This window comes from Cheilinus undulatus, linkage group 4 (assembly GCF_018320785.1).
Source record: "Cheilinus undulatus linkage group 4, ASM1832078v1, whole genome shotgun sequence".
In the NCBI taxonomy this organism is placed as follows: Eukaryota; Metazoa; Chordata; class Actinopteri; order Labriformes; family Labridae; genus Cheilinus; species Cheilinus undulatus.
In genome coordinates this window covers 54516160-54536611 of record NC_054868.1, presented here as the reverse complement: position 1 = coordinate 54536611, position 20452 = coordinate 54516160, and the positions used below count along the sequence as shown (strand labels likewise).

Genomic DNA, 20452 nt, shown 5'->3' with positions numbered 1-20452 from the left:
TTGATTTTTATTTTAAAAAGGTCGTGTATACGTTGATTTACTGCTCTGAAAAAGGCTGTGATGAGCAGTGACATAAACGTGTCACACTGTTACAATGAAGCAGAGAAGAGGAGGAAAGTCAGGATTACGTGCTGCAGCAGTGTGAATGTAGGCCAAAGAAATATCTGTAAATTAATAATTTTACTGTTTAAAACATTTTCTAATAATGATTCATGTCTGGACGTCGCGGACATCACCGTCTCTGATGTTAAAACGTTTCACCAGTGACTGCATTATCCTGATGATTACTTGCCAGGTGGAAAGGCTTGTAAATAACTCGGAAAATAATAATTGAAAGCAAAACAATGTCGGCTGTAACAATGACAACAGTTAGCTATCTGCCTCAGACACTGTACTCCGCTGACTGCGGTATGCTCTTTATTTCTGTTTGAACCTCGGCAGACCGGAGGACGCTGTCTTTAGAGCTCATCCAAAAAAAAAAAAACATTGATATGCTTTGCTCAGATTGTGCAAATGAATATTTTTTTGCACACTGATGGTTCAGAAAACCAAGACAAAGTTTGATATACTTGTTAGTTATAGGCCTATATTGGCTGTAGTTATGGGCCTATATTGGCTGTAGTTATGGGCCTATATTGGCTGTAGTTTTAGGCCTATGTTGGTTGTAGTTATAGGCCTATGTTGGCTGTAGTTATAGGCCTATGTTGGCTGTAGTTATAGGCCTATGTTGGCTGTAGTTATGGGCCTATATTGGCTGTAGTTATGGGCCTATATTGGCTGTAGTTATGGGCCTATGTTGGCTGTAGTTATGGGCCTATGTTGGCCGTAGTTATGGGCCTATATTGGCTGTAATTATGGGCCTATATTGGCTGTAGTTATAGGCCTATATTGGCTGTAATTATAGGCCTATATTGGCTGTAGTTATGGGCCTATATTGGCTGTAGTTATGGGCCTATATTGGCTGTAGTTATGGGCCTATATTGGCTGTAGTTATGGGCCTATGTTGGCTGTAATTATAGGCCTATATTGGCTGTAATTATAGGCTTATATTGGCTGTAGTTATGGGCCTATATTGGCTGTAGTTATGGGCCTATATTGGCTGTAGTTATGGGCCTATATTGGCTGTAGTTATGGGCCTATCTGGGCTGTAGTTATGGGCCTATGTTGGCTGTAGTTATGGGCCTATGTTGGCTGTAGTTATAGGCCTATGTTGGCTGTAGTTATAGGCCTATATTGGCTGTAGTTATGGGCCTATATTGGCTGTAGTTATGGGCCTATATTGGCTGTAGTTATGGGCCTATATTGGCTGTAGTTATGGGCCTATCTGGGCTGTAGTTATGGGCCTATGTTGGCTGTAGTTATGGGCCTATGTTGGCTGTAGTTATGGGCCTATGTTGGCTGTAGTTATAGGCCTATGTTGGCTGTAGTTATAGGCCTATGTTGGCTGTAGTTATGGGCCTATATTGGCTGTAGTTATGGGCCTATATTGGCTGTAGTTATGGGCCTATATTGGCTGTAGTTATGGGCCTATATTGGCTGTAGTTATGGGCCTATATTGGCTGTAGTTATAGGCCTATGTTGGCTGTGTTTCTAAGTTCTTCTTTCTCCTTCTCTCCTGTTGGAACTGAATTTTTATGGAAAAATGAACAGAATAAAACTGATTAAAGACATTAAAAGGTATTTAGAGCTGACCTTTAGGGAACAACTATAACAACTGGACTACAACTAAAAACACCTACAGCATCTTTGAAACATTTCTGTCAGCATTTTAAACAAAAGTGGGCCAGACTGAGTCACATTTTTAATACTTCTCCAATCTCTGACCAAACCTGTAAGATCATAAACGATAACATAATAAATGACATGATTCTAAGTTTCATGTCTGTTGTCATATTCGTGAAATAAAGCCCAGATGTTTCTTCTGTTTGTTGCCATCAGTCATGCAAAAGAGCAGGACGGGCTGCTGACAATTTCCTCTGACTTTCTGCACAGATGGAAGGATGAGACGGTTAACGAATAAACCACAGAACGCTCCGGAACGCTTTCTTCATGCTAACACTGAAAGAATGAGTCAGCAGTTTGTGAATGTTTGGGTCAGCTTCCTCCAAGGCTCCTTCACACAGAAAATATAAATCATCCCAGTAGGACGAATAAAACCAGACTTTAGACAAACCAGAGTCATCAGATCTTAATCTCTGGATTATTCTCTGGAGTCAGGGCTGGAAGGTTACTAGAGTTCACCTGACGGATCAGACCTGACGACATAAAGAGTAGAATGAATCTAGAGGTCTCAGTTGGAGATCTCTCTCTTCATGTGGTACCAGTTTGGCTTTTTTATGTCTATTAGGACAACAACAGAAACAGAAAGAAGGAAACTGCTCTCAAATTGGAGCCTGTTCCTGTCGTTCCAGCTCTTAGAAATGGCATATCCACAAACAGCATATAAGGACTCTTGAAATATCGCTTCAGTCTAACCAATACCCTTAAAGATGTTTTAGCTAAGCAGTATATCAGGGTGTCCTTTAGCAGTGCGTGTAGGGAGAAAAGCGGTTAAAGAGGCACTGATGAAAGAAAGAGATTCTTCATCTCTACCTTTATTAGAACACAGATGCACCAACAATCTCTCCCTCATGTTGACGGTCCTTTGTTGGCAACTTTTGGGAAAGTGGGTGGAGCCTGTCATTACAACTAGGGCTGGGCAATTAATGTAAAATTAGATTAAATCGCAATATGGCCTACTACAATTTTCAAATCGCAGTAGAGATGAGATGCAGTATATAATTCTGCAATCATTCAAGTGCCTTTTTTAGAATAGTAAAAAAAAAAAAAAAAAAAAATCATACTCTTTTCATTTTTATACTTTTTTCTTATCAAAGATGAGAATGACAATACAACAATTCATATCCAGTTAGCAATACAAGTCAAAATCATCACAATAAGGTATTTTTCTAAATTGTTCAGCCCTTGTTTAGTCTATTATTGTGTTAGAATGATTTCACTGCTAGTGTTTGTTGGAAAATACATGAGATGAGGAGCTTAAGGAATAATCGCCACTGCAATATTGGGTAACAAAAGAAAAGGTTATCTTCCCAAATCGTTCAGCCCTTATTACAACCACTCTCCAGTGTTAATTTTGTCGATTAAAACTATGACTAAAAATGTTCGTGGACAGCCTTTTTTCCATGAAAAAAACTAGACTAAAACTAAAACAAATAGATCTGTGATGACTAAAACTGACAAATAAGTTTAGTTTTCATCAAGATGACTAAAACTAGACTAAAATGTAATTTAATTTTCGTCTGACATTCTAAATCGATGATTTTTCTCCACTGTGTGTAAATCTGTCAAAAACAACACATCTGTTTCTATTCTGCCTCTCAGCTGTAGAAAGCAGGGACCCCAGGTTTGGCAGATAACACACTACCATGATTTAGTACCAGATTTAGGCAAGAAAATAAATGCTTGGACTAAAAGTAAAGACTAAAATGTGAGGACTTTTTATGGACTAAAACTAGACTAAAACTAAAAAGGGTAGAAATGAATAAAATGTGACTAAAACTAAAATGCATTTCATTTAAAGACTAAAACTAAGACTAAAATTAAAAATAGCTCCCAAAATTAACATTGTACTCTTCCAAAAGTTGTCAACTATGACCGGCAAAAATGGAGGGAAAAAGCCCCCACCGTCCCCAGCTTCACCAACATTCCGTGTTCAGGCTGGCATTCCCACTGACCTCTGCGTCCAGGAGCTGATGTATCCGAGCACTCGCAGGGCATGTTCCTTCTTCAGCTGGAAGCCTCCTTCACTGCTGTCTGCATCCGATACTGGGGAGAGAGCGGAGAGAAGGATGGGTAAGAAGACTTCCAAAAGACTAGACTGATATTTTTTAGCTCAGATCTGTTGATGACAAACTCTAAAAGAGGGCAAACTTAAGCTGTCACATGACATTTCACTCCTCAACAGTAGAGAAGCTCTCTGAAGTTTAGACTTTAGTTGACCATGTGTTTAACGGCAGTCTCTGTTAATACGATGATTGACAGAATTAAACGCGCTAAAGCCAGAGGACTCGTGACTTAAAAAAACATTTGATTTGGCTATGGTCTGAGTTTCTGTGAGATCTCATGTCTGTGGAATAGTTCCATAAACTCTAGCCGTGGCCTCACCCTGACTGAAGAGTCTAGAGCAGCATTACCCAACCCTCTTCAACCAAAGAGCCAAACTGTTGGAAAATGCCATCACCAGAGCCACAATGCAAATGGTGAAAAGTGACTAAAATGGGTAAAAAAGCTGTAAAAAGGTGAAAAAAGGGGGGAAAGTGGCACTTAATGGTAAAAGGCAGCTGAAATGGACGGAAAAATTGTAAAGAAGCAGGATGAAAGTGGCTAAAGCTGATGAAAAAGGGCAAAAATAGGATAAAAGTGGCAAAAATGGATGAAAAAGTGGCCAAAGGAAGTGTTAAAAATGGGCTAATAGCAGCAGAAAAACAAACTGGTTCATGTAACTTGCAATGATAAATTTCTGAGGTCAAAGTTAAAAGGCGTGATATTTCAAATGAAGACATAAAAGATCCACAGGCGGAGTATCACTGGTCTAGTGTGTTTAATCAGCTCAAACATCCTCATGTCGTTTCTTAGTTAGGATTAAAATCCCCCTCAGAAGCGACTTCACTCCTACAGCAGTCAGAGTCTCTGAGCTGAGAGTCCACATTCATGGTGGACTCGGTTGTTGTGGGTTCTCTTAGCCGTGCCAGGGGGACGTCTTAGCTCCGTCTCCATGCTGACGTCTGGGAACAGACGCACAGGTGCCAACATTAAACCGGGTTTATGGCGGCAGCAGCAGCTCAGTGTGGATAAAAATACAATGAGGGGGAGGACGTCTGCAGCCCTCTGTGATGCTCAGATCAGAAGATGACTGGAGGCGTTTAAATATGAATGTTCCAGCTGTGTCTCCATCATCATCAACTTTCTGCTCACGCTAACATCTTCTCTGTGCTGCTCTTTTGATTTAGGTGTTTTATATCAAACATGAAATGATAACTTTAGTAGATTTTCAGTGCGTTAAAACACTGATAAGTGATATCTAACTCAGTTACAGCTCTACTTCCTCCTGGTTCTGACCTCTCTTCTAGGTAGCAGCCAGCGCTGATGACAGTGAAGGAGTCAGAGACGTATTCATGGCTGACAGGAGACGGAGGAATGGTGATGTTCGTTCACATCCAGCAGGAAGGCGTGGACTCCTGCTAAACTTCAGCGCTGTTAGGAAGCAGCTGAGCGGAGCGGTGTGTTACAGAGGGGGATTCTGTCTCTTACATACCAAACACAGTGACACATGCTGCTGCAGAAAATCCACGGTCACAGGTCACACACACTCAACACATGGAGCTGCCAGTCTCATAGACTGAGCCGTCACAGCTGACGGCGCCCTGCTGTGAAAACACCATCAGAGTCCTCCAGAACAACAGCGGGATCAGAGAAGGCTGTCAGGACTATGATCCTGATCAATACCACAGTCTAAGAACCTCCGTTATGTCCAATTTAGAGAGCACGGAGGAGAACCTGAGGTCTGGAGAGGAGCGCTGATCTACAGTCAGAACTTTGACAAAAGGCTGCCACCAGCGAGAGAGAGAGAGAGAGAGAGAGAGAGAGAGAGAGAGAGACAGAGAGAGAGAGGGAGAGAGAGAGAGAGAGAGAGAGAGAGAGAGAGAGAGAGAGAGAGATGACAAAAATAAGAAAAGAATGCATGAAATTGGCAAAGAGGGGGGAGCTGCCAACATTGAAGCATTAGAAATTGCTCAGATATATTGGCAACATTTGGAAAAATAGGTGGAAGCAATGAAGCAAGGTTTGCCAACATAGGAGCATTTAAAGTTGCACAAATACTTGGCAACATTTGTAAAAATTAGTGGAACTTGGAATGACTGGCAGTGGCCAGCACTGGGGCAATAAAAATTGCATAACTATGTTGGCAATAATCAGAAAAAGAGAATGAAACTGGCAAAGAGAATGAGTTGTCAACAGAGGTGCATTAGACATTGTACAAATATGTTTGCAACAAGTGGAAAGATAAGAGAAACTTGTGAGAAGGGTAGTCAATAATTGGACATTTAAAATTGCACAAATGTGTTGGCAAAAATTACAAAAGCAAAAAATGCTAGAGAACCAAGGGAAGGCAACACTAGTTGATTAGAAATTGCAGAAATATATCGACTTAATTTGAAAAAGTTGGTGCAACTGGTGAGAGTCAAGAGTAGCCAACACTGGAGCATTTAAAGTTGCCCAAGTACGTCTGCAACATGTGAAAAAATGGAAGGAAATGGAGGGAGTGACTTTCCAGTTTAACCCCCTTTATCAATGTTGCCAACAGAGTTATGCAATCTGTCAAAAATCTGACTGTAGATGTTGAATTTTCAGGCGTTTTGATCCACCAATCAAGAACATGATGGAGATCTGATCATTTTGAAACATCCTAACAAACGAACCCTTGACAATCTCAATGTTTGGAAATGTTGCCAACGTTTTTGTATAATATAAAGTAGAAGTTTGTCTGCAATTCCTGATAAAAACACATGAAAACTGTCTAACACTGGAGCCACTGGAACTTCCTCCGACAGTATGAATGCCCCCCATCCTTCATTTTTCTATGGTGTAAATAAACAGGGAGCTTCTTCCTGCCCTAACCTTCGTCTTTATTTAACCAATCCTGCAGGCCAGCTGTGCTGCTGGCCTTAGAGTTCAGCCGTCTCCTTTAAGAATGGAAAATTAATGATAGTGACCTTTAAACATCGTTTAACAGACTCCTGACAAGAGACAACAAAGAGAAACAACCAACCAGAGAGCGTGCAGGCCTGCCCGTGTTAGATGGCGCTTTAATTTGGATATAATGCACTCAAACGCTGATTTATTTATGATTCACTGAGGAGATTTCACTCCAATGACAGACGGAGTCTCTGCAAAGACACGACATCCTTCTGAGCTCAGTCTCATATGAAAAGGTTTAACACAGCAGAACCATGTCATGCGTGCAGGATTGAAGCATTTCCCTGAAGCCAAATTCTTAAAAATCTTGTGGAAAGTCGTCCCAGCAGACAGGAGGCTCTTATAGCAGCAGAATAAAGCCCATTGTTTCACCCCTAAAGGTTTTGGTGAGGTTTGAGGCCAGCGGTCTACGAGTAGAGGTCCAAACTCGACAGACTAAAGTTTGATTAAGTGGAGATTAAACGCCAGAGAAGGATTCTTATTTAGGCCACATAATCAACAGACTTTTCATCAGAATTTATGCCACCATGACAAGGCCTGAGCATTTAAATAAACACTGTGGTGCACAAAAATCCAAATCTAGAGCTTTGCACAAGCACACCGTCAAAGCAAACAGCTGATTAGTCACCTTAGTTGTTGCTTCAATGAAAAGTCTTAATTCACGAATAATTGTAGCATGTCTGCTAAAATAAAAGATAAATACAAATAAAATAATAAACCTCACAGTTTAGGTCTAAATGCTGACCACACAGCAGAGTGAAAAGTTTGCTTTGATCCTCAGGCATCATTTTAATTTTCCACCCTTTAAAGCCATTAAGGACAAAAATATCCACTTCTAAAAAAACTGCTGTAAAAACTAAAAATGAGAGGCTTTTCATGCATAGGCCTATAATGGAAAAATGGCTGATTTTAGTGATGAACAGTAGAGATGACAAATTTGACTATGTTCCTCAAAATTGAAACCATAACATTACAGAATGCATGATAATATCAAGCAGTGGTTATGAGTTTAAAAAAAATGTGGTTTGAATGGGAGTCAATGGGACATTATTGTCCACAAGTGACTCGAAAGGGGAGCAGATTTTAAATCAGATGTTGCACAAAAACTAATAACGCAAAAAAGTCAGTATTTTGGCTAGTGTTTGACATAACTAGGACTGATTTTTAAAAAAAAAACCCACACCCCAAACATTAGTTTTCTGGAAAATAATTGCTGTTTTGTGTATTTTTTTAGAAAAAAATATGATCATCCTGTAATCAACCTGGCATTTAAAGGGTTAAAATCTTGAAAATTATTCAATATTTGATTGTTTTCATAAGAACTGAAGTTGATCAAAAGATTTGACCAAAAAAAAGCAGAAAAAAATACTTCTGTATACTATTTTTATTGCCGTTTTTGGAAGTGGACATTTTTGTCCTTAATGACTTGAAAGGGAAGTAAATTTTAAATCGGATGTTACACAAAAACTAAAAATGCATCAAAGTCAATATTTTGGATAATCATTGACATATCCAGGCTGGATTTAGAAATAATGCCCCAGCCATCCAACATTGGGTTTGAGGAAGATATCCCATTTTTCACTTTTTTTTTCATAAAAAATAACATTGACTTTAAGTAATCAAACTCGCATTTAAAGGATTAAAACACTCACAATGATTATATGTTTGGTAGTTTTGAGCACAGCTGAGTTTGTTAAAGAGATTTATGCAAAAAAAGCAGAAAAAATATTAATCTGTTAAGTTTTTACAGCAGTTCTTTGGAAGTGGACATTTTTGTCCTTAATGGCTTTAAAGGGTAGTAAATTTGTTTCACAGTGTTCCCCTGCCCTAAAAAAATGGGATAAAAGTGGCAAAAATTGGGAAAAAATGGCAAAAAGACGTAGCAAAAAGGAGCAAAAATCGGGAAAAAAAGGGATATTTAATGATGAAAGGTAGCTTAAACAGGCAAAAATGAGGAAAAAGAGGCAAAAAGAAGTTGTAAAATGGACAAAAAAATTGTGAAAACGGGGTATTTAATGGCATTATTACTGAATAAGAGGGAAAGGTGGATGTTTAAGGACATTTGCAAACCAAGATATCCAAAATTATTCATGATAAAATGTCTAAAGATTAGACATAAATGTTTGAAATGTTGCTGTTTAATTTTTTTTTCAATATGAATATTTTTTGTGGGTGGGGGTCCACCGAATGAATCATTTCTTCTTAGGGGAGGCTCACTGTTTCACACTTTGAAAACCCCTGGACTAGTCAGTTAAACTAAATTTAAATGAGTGAATACAGAAATAGATGCCTAGGAACATCCTTAATTCTGATGAATATTATCCCACTAAATCCACCAGTAATAAACGCTTTAATCTACACATCCTGAAACAGTGGGCGGGGTGGCGGTGTACGATCCAGCATTGAGCACAGAGAAGAAGAAGCAACAAAAGTCTACTATAACCAGAGCTGTACCGGCAGGTGCAGCCGTGACTAACGGTTGATGAACTAACTCTGAAGTCGGACAGGAGAGGAGCTCAACCATCTTTCCACCAGGAAAAGCTTCAGTGTGGTTCTTTGCTCTTCTTTAATAAGAAATGTCCAGTTCTCATCAAACTGCTGCTATTGGTTGATGGAATCACATGATCATGAACGTCCACTGGGGTTCAGGAAGTGGAGGACAGCTGTAAGGAAAAGAGGAAAGCTAGAACTTCACAGCTCTACATGGACCTGAATGCTGCAGTTATCATCCCTACTCTGTAAAGAACAGTGATTTCACCACAGGTTCACTAATTTACCCGCAGAGGAGGAGATCCAGATCACTAAGACTCAGTCCTGCAGACCTCCTAGTGTGGTCTATCCAGATGAAGGGAGACCAGAGTCTAGAGGAGTCTAGATCTGAGCTAAGAGACTAGCTGATGAGCCGTTCATGAACGAGCCTGTTCCATTAAACGACTCTTTAATGTGAGCCACTGTGGCTAGCTCCTGTATGAGCACCAGTTTCCTTTCCTCCATCCTCTGTCCTTATTTAATCCACATTTAAAAAGACAAACTGAAGAGAACCAGCTGAGCCACATGATCTGGATCTCTAAAAAGAGATGGACTTCCCGTCACAACGAGAGAGACCGGAGAGACATCAGCTGAGGAAACACGGGGTAAGACCAGAGTTTAATGAGCTAGACCAGGACAGACCTGGACTGGACTAAACCAGCCTGCTTTGTGGAAACAAACCATACAGGATATTTCACTACTACTGGAACACAAAAACAGTTTAAGAATGAAGAATGTTTTTATTTTCTCATGGTCATAAACAGCTCAAACATGGCCTTCTGGTAGTTTCTCTGTGTAGAAATCACTTTTTACCCTCTGAGGGGAGCTCCCCGCTGCTGTGTGGCATCATCTGTAAAGAACCAACAGAACCTGCATCCATCTGATCCCGCCACAGGCAGCAGCCATGTTTGCAGTCACTTTGGCTAAACCACACCCACATCTACCACCTAGCTCTCCTCAAATGATGCTGATTGGTCTGTTAATTTTTCAGACTGGAGCTTTTTGAGATGAATCTGCTTTTATATAACTGTGGTCAGCCAACAGCTGAGCCCCCACGTGGCAGACGAGCCGCATTACAACTAGACACCAGTAAACACAAGCTTTAAACTGAGCTGAAATAAATCTTCATTTTCTCAGTTGACTATTCAAATATAATGAAATCAACCTCTCAACATTTAAACAGCTGTGTTAAGACAGCTCTGCCTCCTGATCAGCTGGCAGACTCCAATTACATTAACATCAAACATTTCTGATCGTTGAGGGATTATAAAATAGACGTTTACATCAGAGATTTCTGAGAGACCAAAGCTGGCCAATCAGAGAGGAGCTGAAGGTAAACGCTGAGGCCCTTTAGGCCAACGTTAGCTAAACCTACGGTCTAACCTCACCTCTACGTCTTCCTGAAGAACAGCGTTTACGGCGTCTCCTTAAACGTGTTCTCCTCCTGACGCGTTCAGCCGTCTGCCTGAGGTTCTCCTCACTGATCAGCATCCCTACAGTCGACGTTAGGCAGTCTTTTCCATCTGCTCCCCTGTGTGATCATGTGAAACCATACTGGATCACGTGCCCCCTGTGGGACTAACTGTAATCTCCATATTATTCTGGAGTGATTGCTGTGCCATTATTCTCTGATCCTGCAGGCTTGAAATGCTACAAGACTGAGATCTGAAACTGGATTTTAGTTTGGTCTTCGTTTTTAACCCCTAATGTCCGAGCATGTCCATGAGGGCACCCAAACTTTCAAAATAAAACCACTTCAAAGCAAAGTTCACCAGGGACCAAAAATCTACATTACATTTTTAGATTTCAGATTTATCTGCCCTTTCCCAGTAAAGCCACAAACAGTCACCACAACACCAGACGTTAAACTCTGATATGATTCTGGTGAAAACCAAACCATATCCAGAGATCCTACACCCCCAGAGTTGGACGTTTCTATTTTAATGTTCCTCCTGATTATTATCTAGGCTAAGTCATAACAAGGCTTCAGTGACATTGCTGTTTATTCAGGATGTCAACATTTTCTATACCAGTGGTACTCCACCATGCTCAGCCAAAGAGACAAACTGATGAAAAATACCTTTGAGAGAGCCACAATCTAAGAGGTGAAAAGTGGCGAAAAAGATGTCATAAAAAGGGTTAAAGTGGTGATAAGAATCAGTTACAGTGGCAAAAACCATATAAAGTGGCAAAAACTGGGTGAAAGTGGGCAAAATAGGCATAAAATAGCAAAAACTGGGTGAAAATGACAAAAATGGGGGAACAGTGGTAAAACTGGGTAAAGTGGGAAAAGCGGTGAACAAGATGTCGAAAAAATGGGTTAAAGTGGTGATAGAAATCAGTTAAAGTAGCAAAAAACATAAAGTGGCAAAAACTGGGTGAAAATGACAAAAATAGGGAGAAAAGGTGCAAAAAATGGGTGAAATTGACAAAAAGGGGGACCAAAAAAGGGAGAAAAGTGGTAAAACTGGGTAAAGAGGGAAAAGTGGTGAAGAAGATGTCGAAAAAATGGGTTAAAGTGGTGATAAAAATCAGTTAAAGTGGTAAAAACTGTGTGAAAGGGGGCAAAATAGGCATAAAATAGCAAAACTGGGTGAAAATGACAAAAAAAAATAGTAGGTAAAAAGGTGGTAAAAATGGTAAAAAGCAGCAAACATATAGGAGTGATTAATGCGATTAATTGCCCAGCCCTAACCAAGACTGCTAACTTTGGAGGTGAGACTAACTTTGTTATTAAATGACCAAAATGAAAAGGAAGAAAGCTTTGTGTGCAAAAGTACTGGTTAAATATATGTTTACAGCTGAGGGTTATTGATGTTAGGTCCCAAAATATATGCCAGATTAACAGATTCATCACACATACAAAATCCTGATTATCTTAATAATTTCAGCTCAGTCAGCCATGAGAAACACGTTTACAATATTTTGGTCCCCAAACATCCTTAATGTATTTTTGCATTTAGGAAGTGAACACAAGTTTTTCTGCAATTATTTGGTAGATAACAAGAAATGAACCTACAGTGTGTGGAGGGGATTTGGTTTTGTTGCACTGGTGTCCCATCATGCATCAGTAACATTTGACTTCTAGTAGTTTCACACTGAAACCTCTGATTATATCATCAGGACAGCCCTAACAAAGGCATTAGGACGTTCTAGTCCATTAATGTTAGGCTGTGGATGAACAATGACACGCTCTGGCTGCAGAAAAAGATGAATAAGGTTTCTGTTTTAGAATACTGCCAATGTTTGTGTGCAAATGAGATTCTATTCATCATGAAAATAACCGCTAACGTGTCGTCTTCAAGGACAGAGAGCTACAAAAGCACTGAGCGTTTCCACAGCCTTCATGAACAGTGAAGGCTTTAAATGCAGAGCAACAACAGAGAGGTGTTGTTTATGTCTAACCCTGAAAGTTCACACCATGGCAATGATAATAGAATAAAATGAAATAAATTAAATAAAAACTAGAGCTGGGCAATTAATCAAAAAACAATCTTAACTGACATTTAGAGCCTTTAATCAATGTAAACCTGCTGTGTTAATTATTTCAATTTTTCCCTTATAACTCTCTCTACTAACGCACCACCCCCTTAAAAACTAACCGGCCGTGTAGTCATGTGATAGGTCGCCAGGTGTTGGAAGGCGTGTAGTCTGCTGTAACCCTGAGAGAAGAAGAAGTACTAGTCATGGGCTCACTCAAAACCCGGCCACTAAAACTCACACACAGAGCCGACTGTGCAGCAGCAAAGTTATTTTCTACTTTTATACAACAGTATAAAAATAATTTACTTTGTTAGAAAGAAATGCAGGTTGTTTATTTTCTAATTTTCTTAGAAAATTTGACTTTTACAAAAAGGATTTTCAGTTCAGCTCTTGTGTGTTTTCATTTAAGCTGTTAAGCGAATTGTTCATCTGTGCCTGTTCCTTTCAGTATTTAGCTTTAAAATTATACAAATATTTGCAGAACAAACCGAGTAGGAGGCTGGGGGTGGAATAATCATTCTGAGGTAAAAAAGGTCAGTTAATTGGGATTGTGATTTTTGCCATAATCGCCCAGCCCTAGTAAAAAGTACGATAAGGCCTGGTTAGTATGGAAGAGGACGGGGGCTGCTGGGAAAAAAGTTTAACCTCCTTTTTTTTATTTTCAGAGAGAAGGTCAGAATCATTGAGCTTTAAGTAGTCTGAAAGTCAGGTCAGAATTCTGACTTATTTCCACAAAATTCTGAGTTTAAACTCAGAATTCTGACGACAATTTTTAGAGATCAATGTCAGAACCTTTTACATTCTTTAACAACTTAAAAGTATTGTGAGATTAAAGTCAGAATTCTGGCATTAAGGTAAGTAATCTGACCTTTGTCCTCATAGTTCAGCCATCAAACTCAGATTTCTGATTTTTCCTCAGAGCTCTACCATTGACCAGTCTTCATTTCATCAACTAAAAGTGTTCATCAACAGCCTTTTTTCCATGACAAAAACTAGACTAAAACTAACGAAAATAGATCTGTGATGACAAAAACTAGACTAAAACTAACAAAAATAGATCTGTGATGACTAAAACTGGACTAAAACTAACAAAAATAGATCTGTTATGACAAAAACTGACAAAAACTAGACTAAAACTAACAAAAATAGATCTGTGATGACAAAAACTAGACTAAAACTAACAAAAATAGATCTGTGATGACAAAAACTAGACTAAAACTAACAAAAATAGATCTGTGATGACTAAAACTGGACTAAAACTAACAAAAATAGATCTGTTATGACAAAAACTGACAAAAACTAGACTAAAACTAACGAAAATAGATCTGTGATGACAAAAACTGACAAAAACTAGACTAAAACTAACAAAAATAGATCTGTGATGACAAAAACTAGACTGAGACTAACAAATATAGATCTGTGATGACTAAAACTAGACTAAAACTAACAAAAATAGATCTGCGATGACTAAAACTGACAAAAACTAGACTAAAACTAACAAAAATAGATCTGCGATGACAAAAACTAGACTAAAACTAACAAAAATAAATCTGTGATGACTAAGACTAGACTGAGACTAACAAATATAGATCTGTGATGACTAAAACTAGACTGAAACTAACAAAAATAGATCTGTGATGACTAAAACTAGACTGAGACTAACAAATATAGATCTGTGATGACTAAAACTAGACTGAGACTAACAAATATAGATCTGTGATGACTAAAACTAGACTGAGACTAACAAATATAGATCTGTGATGACTAAAACTAGACTAAAACTAACAAAAATAGATCTGAGATGACTAAAACTAGACTGAGACTAACAAATATAGATCTGTGATGACTAAAACTAGACTAAAACTAACAAAAATAGATCTGAGATGACTAAAACTGACAAAAACTAGACTAAACTAACAAAAATAGATCTGCGATGACTAAAACTGACAAAAACTAGACTAAAACTAACAAAAATAGATCTGAGATGACAAAAACTAGACTAAAACTAACAAAAATAGATCTGTGATGACTAAAACTGACAAAAACTGAGTTTAGTTTTTATCAACATGACTAAAACGAGACTAAAATGTAGGGATGCACAACATTACCACTCTGATATTGGTATCAGCAGATATCAAAATTTTTACATTGGATATTTTGTCTGTGTATTTCAGCATACACTGACTGTAAATTTTGTCCATATATATTAATTATATTAGTTATATTATAATATATTAAGGCTGAACTAACAGACCTATGTCAGTATAGTTCTATTTCTTTATTTATCCTCTTTCTTTAAACTTTAAAGTGTTTTTAAAGGACTAAAGTTTTTCCTGGCCATCCTCAAACCTTAAAGTGCATCCAAAACGGCTGAACATTATGGTCTGAAGAGCATATTAAATATCGGTATCGATATTGGTATAGGGGTGTAACGGTATCTGTATTCGTCCCGTACCGTCACAGTACTGCCATCACGGTTTGGTGCACGCAATAATACGCCGAATACGTCTGAGTGAGTATTAAAAAAAAAAAAAAGTCGGGTCCTCACTTCAATCCAGGTGGTGGAAATGAGCCTAAAAGCTGCCAGCAACCGTCATTACAGGAGAAGGAGCAGTTACAAAAACAAACGAAGAAGAGTGATGGCGAGTGTGGACTCAGAAGAGCCGCCGGCTTCATTTAAATCATCTGCATTGCAATGGTGCTCTGGCTCTGTGAATCCTATTGACTTTACCTTCAGCTATCAGCCTCCGAGGAGTGAGAGAGGCACTCTGCAGCTGTGTCACAGGTACAGTTATCCTCAGATTTCACCTCTTTATCCTCCAAGATGGGCTGTGAAAAGTTCTCCCAAACTTTGTAGTAGGTCCCATTGGTTAAAAAAGTAGTCCAGTGCTGAAGTCTGTGTTGAAATCGGCAAAAAGGACGCTAATTTGCATACTTAACAAGGTAACTTGCTTGTGTGATGATGCATTCAAGTTCGCTGGGAAATTGAAGTGTTTAAAGAATGGGTATAAATATGTCAATATATCAATGAAAATAACCTAGTTACTCAAAAATGTATTTATTTATTAATATTTTTAATCATTGAAGAACTTTTGGATGGAGGTCGTAGCATTATTTAAAAATCAAACGTAATTTATTCAGCCTATTTATTTTAATTCAATTTATTAAAAAATTAAAATCAAATTTCATTTATCCGCCTCAATAAACTTACTGAAAACCTACCGAACCGTGACTTCAAAACCGAAGTACGTACCGAACCGAAATTTTTCTGTACCGTTACACCCCTAGTATTGGCTAAAATGAATCTTTAAATATCGGCATATCGGATATTAGCAAAAATCCAATATCGTGCACCTCTACTAAAATGTAATGTAGTTTTGTCGGACATTCAAAATCTGTGATATTTCTCCACCGTAGGTAAATCTGTCAAAAACAACACATCTGTTTCTATTCTGCCTCTCAGCTGTAGAAAGCAGGGACCCCAGGTTAGACAGAGAACACACTGCCATGATTTGGTACCAGATTTAGGAAAGAGAATAAATGCTTGGACTAAAAGTAAAGACTAAAATGTGATGACTTTTTATGGACTAAAACTAAACTAAAACTAAAAAGGGTAGAAATGACTGAAATGTGACTCAAACTAAAATGCATTTAATTTAAAGACTAAAACTAAATTTAAAAATAGATCCCATTAAAGTCAGACCTAGTTGATTCTTTCCTGACTTTTAGGTCTAAACTGTAGGATCAAATTCAGTCGTCTTTCTCTAAAACTGTGACAAATAGAGGATGTGTCTCCATAGACTAAGTGAGTGCCCTAACCCTCCTCTGGGGTTGGCCTACCCGGACTAACGGCTAACTTTTGGCGATAGAGACAGGCTGGTACCAGTTTGTTGTCTGAAGTTGATGCTAGCCTCGGAGGTGGGCTGAACTTAGTCACAGAAATACAGCTTATCATTTAACCACCAGAATAAACAAGGAGACGTATTTGATCCTCCAGTATGATCCTAAATGTGTGGACTAACCACCGAGGATTAACGATGAGCTCTGACCCAAAATATGCGCCTCGTTGCAGCCATTAGTTTAGGCTAGCTAAGTTACCGCTAGCTCCGACTAGCTTTGGATGTCACAGAATGGTGAAAACACACAAACAGCAGTGAAATTGTGTGAATAATGACAGCCGTGTTCACCTTAACTGTGTTTGTGACACTCGGAGGGCCTCTTTGAGCTGTGAATGTGACAATGTGTAAAACAATAGGTGGCAGCGGAGTGGACAGCTAGCAGACTGACCTGACAAACACATCAAACAAAGTCAGCCTGCTCGCTAGCTCCACAGGCTAGCCGAGCTAACTTCAGAGCTGCTTTTAGCCACAGCTGCATCCTCCACTTCACTCCTGCGGACCCCATTAAACAGAGATCCTGTCTGATAGACGTGGCGGAAGTGTCACGGATATATCTGATCTTGGTAGTGGTGTTTTAGGAGAATTTATTAGCAGACTCCAGAGAGGACTGTTTGACAGACAGGCCCCGAACTGGTTTTAGCTTTCATTTCACAGAGACGGACTATAACACAAAGACACGGCAGTCATCGGCTCTGAAGTCTGCACACATTTAGTCTGAAGGCTGAAAACTGACAGGAGAAATCCAAGCTTATGAAGAAAACTCAAAGTTAATGTAGCTAGCCTCCTAGCTGCCCATGCTCCTACAGTGTTCATCGATGCTAACAGCAGCAGCTACCTCCTAACCGTCTGATGTAAATAGAAGCTTTATTTACTTACTTTCATTTAAAACCTCCACCAGCTCGGCGCAGTTCTCACACATTGTTCATGAAGAGGAAAACTGAGGGGCCCTACTCAAACCATGGCACTGGATGGAAACTGTTGTTGGCTGGCAGTTGGTTGTTTTTGGGGTAAAAAAGGCCCAGTGGAGGGAGTGATTGGTGAAGGTTATTCCACTGAATGACACCAAGGGAAACCGAAAGGTGCAGAACGGGATTTGCATCCAAGAGCCGTTGATGTAGACCCGAATTAGAGAGGCACTATAAGGTAGAACCCGAGTCAGTCTCCAATCTGAGCGTTACTTGAGAGAGCAGACACAGCAGCCATGTTGAAAAAGGAGGGGGGGGCCGATGGAGAGTGATGAGAGTTCGGTAGTTTCCGTCCCGTCTCCTTCGCCTGCTCGGTTTACTTCGGAAGTCTCGCGATATTTCCCTACGAACTTCTGTTTACAACCTCACCGTGGACTTTCAAGGGCAAACAGTAAAGTCACGTAGATTACTCAACTTCGGCGATAGAATTAAAATGTCTACAATCAATATATAAAATTTATTTTTTAACTTTGAAAATTCAAAATTTCTGAATTTTAAACTTGATTTTACAAGGATTTTTATGTACATTTGAAATTTCTACTCAACATTTCTATTTTTTTTTTTTTGTAAATTTATGATTTAACTCAATAGTTTGAGCGTTTTACTCTGATTAATTTATGCTTTTTTAAACTATAAAAAATGAGATTAGTTTGTTGTCAAGTTCAGACTTTGTAGAACAGTAAATTTAAGGGTTTATAAACTAAAAATTAGAGCTTACAAAGTCAAAATTTCCAACCATTAAAATTGAAAATAGATTTTCTTGTAGAACTAGTTTTGAACCAAAAATAAATAAATAAAAAAATGTAAAAAAAATCTGAGATTTGTTTCTTGTAAATTTATGACTATAAAATTAGGAGTATCTGAGTTCATGTAGCTTAAATTGACAGGATTTGAAACTCATTTTCACATTTTCTTTTACATTCCTGACTTAATACACATTATTTTTTAGATTTTAAATTCAAAATTTGTGGATTTAACCCTTTAAAGTATGGAAATACAAATTATAGCCCGAAATGACACTTTTTAGTTTACAGCCAAATGTAGAGCTTTTTTTCTTAAAAATGTGATCATTTTGTCCTGAAAATCCCAACAATCCCTACAGAGGATCCATGCTCTGTAGAAAGGATCCTCGTATGTCAGGTCCTGCAGAGGTGAGGCCAAAGTCCTCCCTGGTCACAGTTAAACACATCTGGAACAGGCTAGTGAGTGTGTGTGCTAACATCATAGGAATAGTCGACTAGTGGCAGTAGAAATCAAAATAGCTGGGGCTCTAACAACAGCTTATACAACTTTTACCCAGCACTGCTATCATAATCATAAAATCATAATATATATGATCAGATAATATTCATAATATGATATAATCATATTCTATGGAGCTACTTTTACCTGCCCAGCTTTACTTTGATGTCCTAAACCAGTGTTACTCAACCCTGCTCAACCAAAGAGCCAAATTGTTGAAAAACACTTTTGCAAGAGCCATAATCTAAGTGGTGAAAAGGAGCAAAAATGGGTAAAAGTGATAAAAAAGTTAATTATGGGTGGCAAAAATGGTCAGAAAGTGGCAAAAATGTGGAAAAAAAACAAGTGAAAAGTGACTAAAATGGGCTAATAAAAGTCAAGAGTGGCAAAAATTGGCAAAAAAAATAGGAAACAAGTGTTATGTAATGGCAAAAGGTAGATTAAATGGGCAAAAAGTGGCAAAGATTGTGAAAAATGGAAAAAATGGGAAAAGAGAAGCAGCAAGAATTTGGGGAAAAAAGGAAACAAGTGGTGTTTAATGGCAAAAGGTAGTTTATTTGGACGAAAAGTGGGAAAAAAAAATGGTTGAAAAAAGGCAAAAATGAGATAAAGTGGCAAAAAGAAGTTGCAAAAATAGGAAAAATGGGGTACTTATTGGCAAAAGGTAGCTTATTTGTACAAAAAGTGGCATAAATGGTAAAAACAAGGGCAAAAATGGGATTAAAGTGGCAAAAATGGGGATAAATTATCAAAAAGAAGTTGCAAAAACGGGCAAAAAAGAAAGGAAAAAAGGGGGCATTTAATGGCAAAAGACAGCTTAAATGGCCAAAAACTGGCAAAATTTGTGAAAAAGGGCAAAACATGGAATAAAAGTTGCAAAAATGGGGAAAAAGTATCAAAAAGAAGTTGCAAAAATTGCCAAAAAATAGAAAAAGGGGGTATTTAATGGCAAAAGGTAGTTAAATGGGTGGAAAGTGGAAAAAATGGTGAAAATGGCAAAAAGTTTTCCTTTTTAAGGTTTTCTGGGGAATATTTAAAATGAAGACATAAAAGAGCCACACGTTGAGTATCACTGCCCTAAACTAATGATAACGTATTTACAGAGGAAACAGGACATTTTAAAGTGCAATCAGAGCTTTCTCCTGATATTGTGCTGTTTCAATTGAAATTTTGTCTTTTTGAAGAAAAGGAAAACAATGCGAATTGGATTGTGGGTAATTCCTGAGTGGAGGATACATATGTGATTTCTTGGAAATTCCCTGAAGGACTTTTGAGGATCCTCGACATGGGAACAGTCCTGACAGTCGGTGATGTGGGATCCTTTAAAAACGGCCGTTCCAGGATCCTTCTTTAGCCCCGAGAAACAGGACCAGCCTTTCCTTTTCAGAAATGGCAGAGCCCATGGATTTCCATTTTTTAAAGCAAAGTACAGGACCAAAAGGAGCTCTGACACTCATCTAGATCAGTGTTCTCCACTGGCGGGTCGGGACCCAAAAGTCTGTGGAAAAAAAGAAAATTCACACAAAGTTCCTGAAAATCTTAAAACATGCCTTCTCCCCCTTGGTCTCTATTTTGACA

General features: G+C 38.6%; 1 protein-coding gene across 2 annotated transcripts in view; it reads right to left on the bottom strand.

Annotated features, from left to right (window-relative positions):
* Positions 1–17885, bottom strand: part of usp34 (ubiquitin specific peptidase 34) — an 84713-nt gene extending 66828 nt beyond the window's left edge. For both annotated transcript variants that reach the window (XM_041784452.1, XM_041784453.1), the window contains exons 1-2: positions 17544–17885; positions 3735–3825 (exon numbers count right to left, since the gene is read on the bottom strand). In XM_041784452.1, coding sequence (XP_041640386.1) covers positions 3735–3825; positions 17544–17586 — 134 coding nt within the window. In that variant the 5' untranslated portion in view covers positions 17587–17885. The remainder of the gene's footprint in view (positions 1–3734; positions 3826–17543) is intronic.
* Positions 17886–20452: the final 2567 nt, after the last annotated feature.